This window comes from Hemitrygon akajei, chromosome 1 (assembly GCF_048418815.1).
Source record: "Hemitrygon akajei chromosome 1, sHemAka1.3, whole genome shotgun sequence".
In the NCBI taxonomy this organism is placed as follows: Eukaryota; Metazoa; Chordata; class Chondrichthyes; order Myliobatiformes; family Dasyatidae; genus Hemitrygon; species Hemitrygon akajei.
The window spans coordinates 73869661-73883538 of record NC_133124.1 but is presented as its reverse complement, the minus strand read 5'-3'; the positions used below and the strand labels follow the sequence as shown (position 1 = coordinate 73883538).

Sequence of the window (13878 nt, the reverse complement as noted above, 5' to 3'; positions counted from 1 at the left end):
CAATCAATATTAGGGAAGTTAATAGAGATGGGAAGGTGATAGAGAAGGGGAGCGCTCAGAGTGCACATGTAGGGGAGAAGGAAGAAAAAGATAGTAAGGCAAACACGAGGAAATCTGCAGATGCTGGAAATACAAGCAACACACACAAAATGCTGGTGGAACACAGCAGGTCAGGCAGCATCTATAGGGAGAAGCGCTGTCGATGTTTTGGGCCGAGACCCTTCGTCAGGACAGATAATAAAGTAGTTTGCACTGTTAGGGATAAACGGAGAGTAAGAAGTGGAGAATTTCTTAAATGCATTTATTTTAATGCTAGGAGCATTGTAAGAAAGGTGGATGAGCTTAGAGCATGGACTGATACCTGGAAATATGATGTTGTAGCTATTAGTGAAACATGGTTGCAGGAGGGGTGTGATTGGCAACTAAATATTCCTGGATTTCGTTGCTTCAGGTGTGATAGAATTGGAGGGGTAAGAGGGGGTGGTGTTGCATTGCTTGTCAGAGAAGATTTTACAGCGGTGCTCTGGCAGGATAGATTAGAGGGCTCATCTAGGGAGGCTATTTGTGTGGAATTGAGGAATGGGAAAGGTGTAGTAACACTTATAGGGGTGTATTATAGACCACCTAATGGGGAGCGAGAATTGGAGGAGCAAATTTGTAAGGAGATAGCAGATATTTGTAGTAAGCACAAAGGTGGATTGTGGGAGATCTTAATTTTCTACACATAGATTGGGAAGCCCATTCTGCTGGATGGTTTGGAGTTTCCAAAATGTGTGCAAGATAGTTTTTTGCAGCAATACATAGAGGTACCAACTAGAGAAGGGGCAGTGTTGGATCTCCTGTTAGGGAATGAGATAGGTCAGGTGATGGACGTATGTGTTGGGGAGCACTTCGGGTCCAGTGATCACAATACCATTAGTTTCAATATAATTATGGAGAAGGATAGGACTGGACCCAGGGTTGAGATTTTTGATTGGAGAAAGGCTAACTTTGAGGAGATGTGAAAGGATTTAGGAGTGGATTGGGACAATTTGTTTTATGGGAAGGATGTAATAGAGAAATGGTGGTCATTTAAAGGTGAAATTTTGAGGGTACAGAATCTTTATGTTCCTGTTGAGTGGAAAGGAAAGGTTAAAAGTTTGAGGGAGCCATGGTTTTCAAGAGATATTGGAAATTTGGTTCGGAAAAAGAGAGATCTACAGTAAATATAGGCAGCATGGAGTAAATGAGGTGCTCGAGGAATACAAAAAATGTAAAAAGAATCTTAAGAAAGAAATTACAAAAGCTAAAAGATATGAGGTTGCTTTGGCAAGTAAGGTGAAAATAAATCCAAAGGTTTCTTACAGTTATATTAATAGCAAAAGGATAGTGAGGGATAAAATTGGTCCCTTAGAGAATCAGAGTGGACAGCTATGTGCGGAGCCAAAAGAGATGGAGGAGATTTTGAACAATTTCTTTTCTTCGGTATTCACTCAGGAGAAGGATATTGAATTGTGTAATGTAAGGGAAACAAGTAGGGTAGTTATGGAAACTATGATGATTAACGAAGAGGAGGTACTAGTGCTTTTAAAGAATATAAAAGTGGATAAATCTCCAGGTCCTGACAGGATATTCCCTAGGACCTTGAGGGAGGTTTGTGTAGAAATAGCAGGGGCTCTGACAGAAATATTTCAAATGTCATTAGAAACGGGGATGGTGCCGGAGGATTGGCGTGTTGCTCATTAGGTTCCATTGTTTAAAAAGGGTTCTAAGAGTAAACCTAGCAATTATCGGCCTGTAAGTTTGACATCAGTGGTGGGTAAATTAATGGAAAGTATTCTTAGAGATGGTATATATAATTATCTGGATAGACAGGGTCTGATTAGGAACAGTCAACATGGATTTGGGCGTGGAAGGTCATATTTGACAAATCTTATTGAATTTTTTGAAGAGGTTACGAGGAAAGTTGATGAGGGTAAAGCAGTGGATGCTGTCTATATGGACTTCAGTAAGGCCTTTGACAAGGTTCTGCACGGAAGGTTAGTTAGGAAGGTTCAATCGTTAGGTATTAATATTGAAGTAGTAAAATGGATTCAACAGTGGCTGGATGGGGGATGCCAGAGAGTAGTGGTGGATAACTGTTTGTCAGGTTGGAGGCTAGTGGTGTGCTTCAGGGATCTGTACTGGGTCCAATGTTGTTTGTCATATACATTAATGATCTGGATGATGGGGTGGTAAATTGGATTAGTTAAGTATGCAGATGATACTAAGGTAGGAGGCGTTGTGGATAATGAAGTAGGTTTTCAAAGCTTGCAGAGAGATCTAGGCCAGTTAGAAGAGTGGGCTGAAAGATGGCAGATAGAGTTTTATGCTGATAAGTGTGAGGTGCTACATTTTGGTAGGACTAATCAAAATAGGACATACATGGTAAATGGTAGGGCATTGAGGAATGCAGTAGAACAGAGTGATCTAGGAATAATGGTGCATAGTTCCCTGAAGGTGGAATCTCATGTGGATAGGGTGGTGAAGAAAGCTTTTGGTATGCTGGCCTTTATAAATCAGAGCATTGAGTATAGGAGTTGGGATGTAATGTTAAAATTGTACAAGACATTGGTAAGGCCGAATTTGGAGTATTGTGTACAGTTCTGGTCACCAAATTATAGGTAAGGTATCAACAAAATAGAGCGAGTACAGAGGAGATTTACTAGAATGTTACCTGGGTTTCAGCACCTAAGTTACAGAGAGAGGTTGAACAAGTTAGGTCTTTATTCTTTGGAGCGTAGAAGGTTGAGGGGGGGACTTGATAGAGGTATTCAAAATTATGAGGGGGATAGATAGAGTTGACGTGGATAGGCTTTTTCCATTGAGAGTAGGGGAGATTCAAACAAGAGGACATGAGTTGAGAGTTAGGGGGCAAAAGTTTAAGGGTAACACGAGGGGGAACTTCTTTACTCAGAGAGTGGTAGCTGTGTGGAACGAGCTTCCAGTAGAAGTGGTAGAGGCAGGTTCAATATTGTCATTAAAAAAAAAAATTGAATAGGTATATGGACAGGAAAGGAATGGAGGGTTATGGGCTGAGTGCAGGTCGGTGGGACTAGGTGAGAGTAAGCGTTCGGCACGGACTAGAAGGGCCGAGGTGGCCTGTTTCCGTGCTGTAATTGTTATATGGTTATAAAGAGGCTTTGAGGAAAGAGAAGCAGAATAAAGTGTAAAGGTAGTAAGGTAGAAGAGATAAAGTGCATGTACTTCAATGCAAGAAGCATCAGGAACAAAGGTGATGAATGGATACATACATGGAATTATGATGTAGTGGCCATTACAGAGACTTGGCTGGCACCAGGGCAGGAATGGATTCTCAATATTCCTGGATTTCAATGCTTTAAATCCATCTCTTCCGGCTCCACACATAGCTGTCCACTCTGATTCTCTAAGGGACCAATTTTATCCCTCACTCTTCTTTTGCTATTAATATAACTGTAGGTAGGAAACCTTTGGATTTATTTTCACCTTACTTGCCAAAGCAACCTCATATCTTTTAGCTTTTCTAATTTCTTTCTTAAGATTCTTTTTACATTTTTTGTATTCCTCAAGCACCTCATTTACTCCATGCTGCCTATACTTATTGTAGATCTCTCTTTTTCCGAACCAAATTTCCAATATCTCTTGAAAACCATGGCTCCCTCAAACTTTTACCCTTTCAACCTAACAGGAACATAAAGGTTCTGTACCCTCAAAATTTCACCTTTAAATGATCTCCATTTCTCTATTACATCCTTCCCATAAAACAAATTGTCCCAATCCACTCCTTCTAATTCCTTTTGCATCTCCTCAAAGTTAGCCTTTCTCCAATCAAAAATCTCAATCTCAATGGGTCCAGTCCTATCCTTCTCCATGATTATATTGAAACTAATGGTATTGTGATCACTGGACCTGAAGTGCTCCCCAACACATACGTCCGTCACCTGACCTATTTCATTCCCTAACAGGAGATCCAACACTGCCCCTTCTCTAGTTGGTACCTCTATGTATTGCTGCAAAAAACTATCCTGCACACATTTTACAAACTCCAAACCATCCAGCCCTTTTACAGAATGGGCTTCCCAGTCTATGTGTGAAAAATTAAAATCTCCCACAATCACCACCTTGTGCTTACTACAAATATCTCCTTACTAATCTGCTCCTGCAATTCTCGCTCCCCATTAGGTGGTCTATAATACACCCCTATAAGTGTTACTACACCTTTTCCATTCCTCAATTCCACACAAATAGCCTCCCTAGACGAGCCTTCTAATCTAACCTGCCAAAGCACCGGTGTAATATTTTCTCTGACAAGCAATGCAACACCTCCCCCTCTTGCCCCTCCGACTCTATCACACCGGAAGCAATGAAATCCAGGAATATTTAGTTGCCAATCACACCCCTCCTGCAACCATGTTTCACTAATAGCTACAACATCATATTTCCAGGTATCAGTCCATGCTCTAAGCTCATCCACCTTTCCTACAATGCTCCTAGCATTAAAATAGATGCATTTAAGAAACTCTCCACCTCTTCCTCTGTTTATTCCTAACAATGCGATCAACTTTATTATCTTTTTCTTCCTCCTCCCCGACACCTTCGGTCTGAGTGCTCCCCTTCTCTATCACCTGCCTATCCTCCCTCACACAGTCTACTAGCTTTCTCTATTTGTGAACTAACCTCCTCTCCCCTAGTCTCTTCAAATTGATTCCCACCCCCCAACCATTCTAGTTTAAAGTCTCCCCAGTAGCCTTCGCAAATCTCCGCACCAGGATATTTGTCCCCCTAGGATTCAAGTGCAACCTGTCCTTTTTGTACAGGTCACACCTGCCCCAAAAGAGGTCCCAATGATCCAGAAACTTTAATCCCTGCCCTTTAACTCCAATAACTCAGCCATGCATTTATCCTCCACCTCATTCCATTCCTACTCTCACTGTCGCGTGGCACAGGCAGTAATCCTGAGATTACTACCTTTGCGGCCCTTCTTCTCAACTGCCTTCCTAACTCCCTATATTCTCCTTTCAGGACCTCTTCCCTTTTTCTACCTATGTCATTGGTACCTATATGTACCATGACCTCTGGCTCCTCACCCTCTCACTTCAGGATATCTTGGACGCGATCAGAAACATCCCGAACATTTATATGTTAGACCTAGCTTTGCTCCATGCACTACTTGCAGTTCTCACATGACCTTTATCCTCCTCCACCTCCATCTCAAACACTCTGGTTCCCCTCCCCCTGCAAATCTGGTTTAAACCCCCAGGAACAGCACTAGCCAACCTTCCTGCAAGGATATTAGTCCCCCTCCAGTTCAGGTGCAACCCGTCCCGTTGGAACAGGTTCCACCTTCCCTGGAACAAGGCCCAATTGTCCAGAAACATGAAGCCCTCCCTCCTGCACCAACTCCTTAGCCACGTGTTTAGCTGCATTATCTTCCTTATCTGCATTATCTAGCCTCACTAGCACATGGCACTGGTAGCAATCTTGAGATTGCAACCCTGTAGGTCCTGTCCTTCAACTTTGCACCTAACTCCCTAAACTCTCTTTGCAGGACCTCCTCCTTCTTCCTATCCATGTCATTGGTCCCTACATGGACCACGACATCTGGCTGCTCACCCTCCCTCTTGAGAATACTGAGAACTCGATCCAAGATATCGCGGTCCCTGGCACCAGGGAGGCAACAGACCATCCGGGATTCTCGATCTCTCCCACAGAACCTCTTATCTGTCCCCCTAACTATCAAATCCCCTATCACTACTGCTCTCCTCCTTTCCCTCCTTCCCTTCTGAACTGAGGGTCCAGTCTTGGTGCCAGAGACGTGACCACTGCAACTTGTCCCCTGTAGGTCTTCCCCACTAACACTATCCAAACCGGTATACTTATTGTTGATGGGAACAGCCACAGGGGTGCTCTGCTCTTCCTGTCTATTCTCCTTCCCTCTCCTGACAGTCAGCCAGCTACCTGCCTCCTGACTTTTAGGGGTGACTGTCTCCCTGAAATTCCTGTCTATTTCTGCCTCACGAATAGTCCGAAGTTCATCCAGCTCCAGCTCCAGTTCCCTAACTCGGTTTGTCAGGAGCTGCAGCTGGATGCACCTTTTGCAGGTGTAGTTATCAGGGACAATTGTGCTCACCCTGACTTCCCACATACTGCAAACAGAGCATCCGACTGCCTTAACTGTTGCCTCCATTACCTACTTCTAAGCTAAATAGATTAATTAAAGGAGCTTACCCGGCCTTACCTCACTGGGAGCAAGTTCGTTCTCAGCTTCTGCTCGCTGAAGCCTCTCGAGCCAATGCCTTCCTACTCTGTCTCCCACTACTCTGTCGCCCACTCCTCTGACGCCCGCTCCATTAATCTGCTCGCTTTTTAAACTTTCCTGCTGTCTCACAGGCTGACCTTCATGCGCTTGCACAGTCGTGCCCCATTGCCAGAGGAGGTGGTGGAATCAAATACAATCACTATGTTTAAGAGGCATTTAGACAGCCACTTAGGCAAGGCTTAGAGGATATGGTCAAGTGAGAACTAATAGGATTGGTGTCAAATCATAGAGCAATACAGCATGGATGCAGACAGAACCTGTTGGCCATGGTGCACACCCAACTAGTCCCAATTTCCTGTGTTCAGTCCCTAGTTTTCTATGCCCCACCGCTCCATGTACCTATCCAAGGGCTGTTTAAATTATTATTACTGTACCTGCCTCAACCACTTCCTCTGGCAACTCATTCCATACACTCACCACCCTCTGGGTGTAAAAGTTTCTCCCCAGGTCCCTTTTAAATCTTTCCCCTCCCCTGAATCTATGCCCCTAGTTTTGAACTCCCCTACTCTGGGGGAAAAGACTGTTACAGCTATCATATCTATGCCTCTCATAATTTTTAAACGTTTCTATCAGATCACCCCTCGTTTTCCTTTGTTCCAAGGAATAAACACCTAGCCTGGCCAACCTCTCCCTACAACTCAGGTCCTCTAGTCCTGCCAGCATCCTTGTAAATCTTTCCAATTTAACCACATCTTACCTGTAATAGGATGACTAAAGTCATGCATAGTATTTAGGTGTTGCTTCACCAAATGACTTGTACAACTGCAAAATAATATCCCAACTTCTCTATTCAGCACCCTGGCCTAGGAAGGTCAGTGCAATAAACCCCTTTTTCACCACCTTACCTGTGATCCTGCTTTCAATGAGTGATCCGCTCGTCGTTGTAGGTCTCTCTGTTCCATCACACTCCAGTACCATTCGCAGTAAAGTCTCACGTAGACAGAACGGTCAGCATGGGCATTGTGCTGAAGGGTCTGTTTCTGTAACTTCAACCTTTAAAACAATTATGTGGAATGCATTCAAATTATAATTCATCAGAATCAGGTTTTTCTCATTGTCCTCTTATGAAATTTGTTGTTTTGCGGCAGTATAATAGTGCAAATACATAAAATTACTATAAAGAGCAAAAAGAATAATGATGTTGTGTTTGTGGAACCATGGACCATTCAGAAATCTGATGGTGGAGCAGAAGAAGCTGTTCCTGAACTGTTGAGTGTGGGTCTTCAAGCTCCTGTACCTCACTCTGTGATGGTAATAACAAGAGGAGGCGACGTCCTAGCTGGTGACGGTCCTTCGTGAAGGATGCTGCCTTCTTGGGGTGCAGCTTCAACAAAGCAGCATAGATTCATTACTTCCTTTTGTTTGGCTTAAATTATTTCTTTTCCATGTTTTTCTGTGAATTACGAGTTAACACCAGCCAGTAAGGGGGAGCTGGCTCCAATGGGGATTGCATCTCTCCATCTGGCCATACATTTGACATCTGTGATCTCTCTGGCAGGTCCTCGAGCGGCTACAACTGAAGGGATTTGAAATAGTGGGATCCAGCGGCGGAGGCGTCGACTCTTCCCAGTTTAGCGAATATGTACTGAGACGGGAAATCAGGAGATTTTCCCGCATTCCACCAGTCATTCGGATAAAACAGGAACCATTGGACTGAACTGATACATCTGTGAAATAAGGGAGCGGGAGAAAAAATATTTAAAAAAATAAATGAATTTTAAAAACATACTTCCTGTGCATTTGGTTAAAGGTGTTGACTGCTGAACTGGTCATAGTCTCTCCCAGAGACCGTGTCCACATTGCCTTTGGACCTTGTGGGTCACCAGTGAAAAGTTGATTGTTCTATTGGAAGAGGTTTGATTTTTAATTGACTTGACATAATAAGGTAACCTTTCCTCAAGTTCAGAAATCTTTGCGTCGAAGAAATTAATTCTGAAAAGCTTTTTACTCAGTTGGTAAATTGGTTTATTGTCCCATGTACTGAAGTAGAGTGGAAGAAGTTGACCTGTGTACCATTCATCCAGATCGATTCATTACAACAGTGCATTGAGGTAGGACAAGGGAAAACAGTAACAGAACACAAAATAACAATGGCCTCATCCAGGTCTCGGAGTTAAATGTTCAGGGCTATTGTTGCCTTTGCTCTGCAGCTAGTGGTTTCTGATTTATTGAATTTGAGCTGTTGAAAAGAAATTTTAGAAAGGGATTATCAGATTGCATTACCATGCGTCCTGGATTTCCTGATGGCGAAAAGCAGAGGTTATTTTGGAATTGGGGACACAAGATTGTGCACATAGAACAGTGCAGCACAGGAACAGGCCATTCGGCCCACAATGTTGTGCCGAACTAGCTAAATCAAAAACACCCAAACACTAATCCCTCCTACCTACACCATGTCCATATCGCTCTATCTTCCTTACACCCATGTGCCTATCCAAACGTCTCTTAAAAGCCTCTAATGTTGTTGCCTCTACCACCATACCAGGCAGTGCATTCCAGGACGCTGAGTGAAAAATTTACCCCTCACATCCCCCTTGATCTTAAACCCTTCACCTACAACACATGCCCTCTGCTATTTAGTCATTTCAATCCTGGGAAACAGATACTCCCTGTCTATCTATACCTGTCATAAGCGTTCTGTCAAATGTCCCCTCAGCTTCCGGCACTCCAGACAAAACAACCCAAGTTTATCCAGCCTCTCATGATAGCACGTGCCCTTTAAGCATTCTGGTAAACCTCTTCTGCACTCTCTCCAATGCTTCAACATCCTTCCTATAGTGGGGCAACCAGAACTGTATGCAATACTCTTGATGTGGCCTATCCAGAGTTTTAAAAAGTTGCAACGTAGCCTCTTGACTTTTGAACTCAATGCTTCAACTAATAAAAAGCAAGCATTCCATAAGCTTTCCTAACCACCATATCAAGCTCTGTAGCCACTTTCAAGGAGTTATGAATTTGGATCCTAAGGTCTCTCTGCTCAGCAACTGTTAAGGATCTTGCCCTTAATGTATTGTCTCCTTGCAATTGCCTTACCAAGGTGCAACACCTCACATTTATCTGGGTTAAACTCCATCTGCCATTTATCTGCCCATATCTGCAACTGATCTTTATCACATTGTATTTTTTGTCAGTCTTCTACACTATCCACAACTCCACCAATCTTGGTATCATCTGCAAACTTACCAACCCACCCATCTACATTTTTATCCAGGTCATATACATCACACACAGCAGAGGGCAGAGGTCCCAGCACAGATCACCTGAGGAACTCCGCCAATTACAGACCTCCAGCTGGAATAAGTTCCTTCGACCACTACCCTCTATCTTCCATGCACAAGCCAGTTCTGAATCCAAACAGCCAGTTCACTGCGGACCCAAAGTATCTTAATCTTCTGGATTAGCTTCCCATGAGAGACACTGTCAAATGTCTTACTAAAATCCATGTAGATGACATCTACTGCCTTACCCTCATCAAAGAAACTCAGTCAAGTTGGTGAGACATAACCTGCCACGTACAAAGCTGGCTCTCCCTAATTAGGCCATGAGTTTCCAAATTCTCATATATTCTATCCCTAAGAATTTTCTCCAAGCAGTTTCCCTACAACTGACATGGAACTCGCCAATCTGTAGTTCCCAGGATTTTCCATTTTCCCCTTCGTAAATAGAGATACAGCATTAGCCACTTGACATTCCTCTGTGACCTCATCTGCCTCCTTCAATAACCTTGGGTAAATCCCATCAGGCTCTGTGAACTTGTCCACCTTAATACTCTTCAGGTGGTCCAGTACCTTCTCCTCCTTGACCTCTGAATGCCCAACATATTTACACACTTAGTGATTTTCCCCTGGTTCTCCACATCCATTTCTTTAGAAATCCTAGCACATTTATTTTTCCTACATTTACACACTTAGTCCAGTGGTCATGGAGCATACTGATCCCTTCTTTGTAGAAGTCAGAATCTTGGACCTCCAGAAGTGGTCCACAGCAGTGGTGATTGAAAAGTTCATTGATAAGTTCATGGCCTAAGGTAGAAGGAGATGCGTTATTAACTTCAAACTTTCTGCATTTTTGCTCAGAGTTGAACTGCATGTGCATGTAACAAGAGCTGTGCATCTCCTTCTATCTTAGGCCACAAACTTATCAATCACCCCTGCTGTGGACCACCTGGAGGTCCAAGACGCTCTCGTTACATGCACGTGCAGTTTAACTCTTTGAGTGAATTGGCCAGGAACTTATCAATTACCCTTGCTGTGGACCACTTCTACAAAAACGGGATCCGTATGCTCCACGACCGCTGGCCTAAGTGTAGGAGGGGACTATGTTGAAAAATGAATGTACAAGATTTTCTAAAATTGACTCCTTCTACCTTAGGCCACAAACTTATCAATCACCCCTCGTACTCATTAGGTACATCACCCACATTCTCCATATCCAAGCGAATGTCTTCCCCCCCCCCCCCCCCCCGAGTGATCTTACCCTCTCCCTAGTTATCCTCTTACTGTTAATATATGTATAGAATGCCTTAGGATTCACCTTAATTCTACTTGCCAAGGACTTTTCCTGGCTTTGCCTAACTTCCGAAGCTTTACGTACTTTTCCTTTTTCTTCTTGACTAAATACATCATCTCTCTGGCCATCCAAGGTTCTCTATCTTTCCATCCCCATCCTTCCTTCTAACAGGAACATACCTTTCCTGTACTCTGTGCAATTGATCTTTAAACATTTCTCAGTTAGTGCCTAATGCTGTCATAATTTGCCCTACTCCAATTTAAAACTTCCCCTCACTGCCCATACCTATCCTTATCTATAGCTATCCTAAAGTTAAGAAGTTGTGGTCACTGTTCCCCACTGAATGGTCAGTTACCTTGCCAGCCTCATTACCCAACACACAGCCCCAATATGACCATTCATATATTGATTTAAGAAACCTTCCTGGATACACTTAACCAACTCTGCACCATCTAAACCCCTTGCACCAAGATGGTCCCAGATTATATTAGGGAAGTTGAAATTCTCCCATGACAGCAACCCTATTATTTTTACACATTTCCTTAATATGATTACACATCTGTTCTTCCATGTCCCCGTGGCTATCAGAGGGTACAATCTCATTAGTGTAGTGGCACCCTTCCTATTCCCGAGTCCTACCCAAATGAACTGTGTCTGACCCATCAATTATGTCTCTCCTGAGTGCAGTTGTCATGTTGTATAGCTCTATCAAATCTCCTTTCAAACTTCTATGTTCTAAAGAATAAAGTCCTAACCTATTCAATTTTTCCTTATAACACAGGCCCTCCAAACCTGGCAACATTATTGTAAAATTTCCCTGTACTCTTTCAAACTTATTTACATCTTTCCTGTAGGTAGGTGACATAAACTGCACCCAGCACTCCAAATTAGGCCTCACCAATCTCGTACACAACTTCAAAGTAACATCCTTTCTCCTGTACTCAGTACTTCAACTTATTAAGGCAAATATGCCCAAAGTTTTCTTTATGACCCTATCCAGCTGTGTTGCCACTTTCAATGAATTTTGGTCCTGTATTCCCAGATTCCTCAGTGCTCTACTGTTCACTGTGCAAGATCTACCCTGGTTAGTCCTGGTCTTGGTCTGCATTAAATTCCACCTGTCATTTTTTCAGTTAATGCAGATCCCTCTGCAAGCATGACAGTCTTCCTCACTGTCTACTACACCCCCCCCCCCCCCACAATCCTGGTGTCATCCACAGATCTGCTGATCCAGTTAACCACATTATCATCCAGATCGTTGATATAGATGACAAACACCAATGCAGCACAGCACAAGTCACAACAATGTTAATGTCTAATCCAGTTTACTACCTCATCCTGAATGCCGAATAACTGAACCATCTTGACCAGCCTCCAACACGAGACCTTGTCAAATGCCTTAATAGAGTCCATATGGGCAACATCCACTTTCCTGGTAACTTCCTTGAAAACCCCTATAAGATTGGTTAGATATGACCTACCACACACAAAGCCATGCTGACTATCCCTAATCAGTCATGTCTATCCAATTACTGTACTTATATCTTGTCCCTTAGACATAATATTGTCCCTGATTAGTAGACAAACTCCCCACCCCCTCCTCCCTCCTTTCTATCTTTTTTGAAACTTCGAAAACCCAGTGCAATCTTCATCCATTCCTGCCCCTCTCTCAACCAAGTGTCAGTAACGGCCACAACTTCGTAGTTCCATGTTCTGACCTGTGTTCCAAGTTCATCACCTTTACCCATAATATTCCTCGCATTAAAATATGCACACACTTCAAACTATCCAACCCATCATATTTGTTATTTCGATTTTGCCTTTCGATACTTTCCCTGGCATGTGTCTTCTGACCCGATGCTTCCCTTACTGACCTTGGGCTCCAGTTCCCAGCCCTCTGAAGAACTAGTTTAAACTCTCCTGAGTAGCATCAGCAAACCTCCTGGCCAGGATATTGGTTCCAGTGGTTCCCCTCCATTTCAAGTGCAACCTGTCCCTCTTGTACTGGTCACCCCTTCCCCATAAAAGGTTCAAATGATCTAATAACATGAAACCCTGTTCCCTGCACCATCGCCTCAGACACTCATTCATCCATGCTATCACCCCATTCCTACCTGCACTAGCCTGTGGTACTGAGAGTAATTACTCCCTTGGAGGTCCTTATCTTCAGCCTCTTTCCTGACTCCCTATACTCTCTGCGTAGGACCTCTTTCCCCTTTTCTGCCAATGTGCAGCATGACCTGTCTCCTCCCCTCCCACCCCGGTGAATATCCTGCAGCTGCTCGGATACATCCTGGACTCTAGCACCTGGGAGGCAACTCACCATCCCTGTGTGCCTTGAGGCCACAGAATCTCCATTCCATCCCCCTAACAATCCCCTTTAACTACCACACTTCCTGGCTTTACCCTTCCCAGGCAAGCCACAGTGCCACCAGCCTGGCTGCTGCCGTCGTGATCTGATGGGTCCCGATAGCTGTTTTAAAGTTAACCTCACTGCAAAAGAGAATAGTCCAGAAACAGCAGGTCAGGCAGCATCTGTGGAAACACGAGCTAATGTTTTACATCCAAGACCCTAGCTCTTGTTTAACCCTCAATCAGCACCACCAGCTTAAACAATCCAAATGGGCCAATTGGTTTATTACTGAAGTACAGTGAACATCCCTTGCATACAGTTCATGCAAATTGATTCATTCCAACAGTGTTGAAGTAGTGTAAGGGAAAACAATAACAGTGCAGAATAATGAGCAACAGTTACAAAGAAAGTGCAGTGCAAGATCATAACGAGGTAGACCGTGAGGTCCAGAGTCCCTCTTGTCATACTCAGAAGCAATCCAGACTCTACTTTCTCCAAAGGAGAATGAAAAATGGCAAAAGTTGTCTTAGATAAATAACTCTGAACCAGATGAGGTTAGTGACAACTGCTCATTGCTAGCTGAAGTATTTTCTTTACAATGGCAGTTTCTGATTTATTGATCTTGAGATGTTGAATACGTACAAGTTTTAGAAGGTTAATGACAAAAGTTGACCAGCGTGTTTCCTATGTTAGAGCA

At 43.5% G+C, this 13878-nt stretch overlaps 1 protein-coding gene across 4 annotated transcripts in view; it reads left to right on the top strand.

Annotated features, from left to right (window-relative positions):
• kctd1 (potassium channel tetramerization domain containing 1) overlaps positions 1–8045 on the top strand; it is a 137443-nt gene extending 129398 nt beyond the window's left edge. For all 4 annotated transcript variants that reach the window (XM_073045805.1, XM_073045815.1, XM_073045795.1 and 1 more), the window contains one exon: positions 7818–8045. In XM_073045805.1, coding sequence (XP_072901906.1) covers positions 7818–7976 — 159 coding nt within the window. In that variant the 3' untranslated portion in view covers positions 7977–8045. The remainder of the gene's footprint in view (positions 1–7817) is intronic.
• Positions 8046–13878: the final 5833 nt, after the last annotated feature.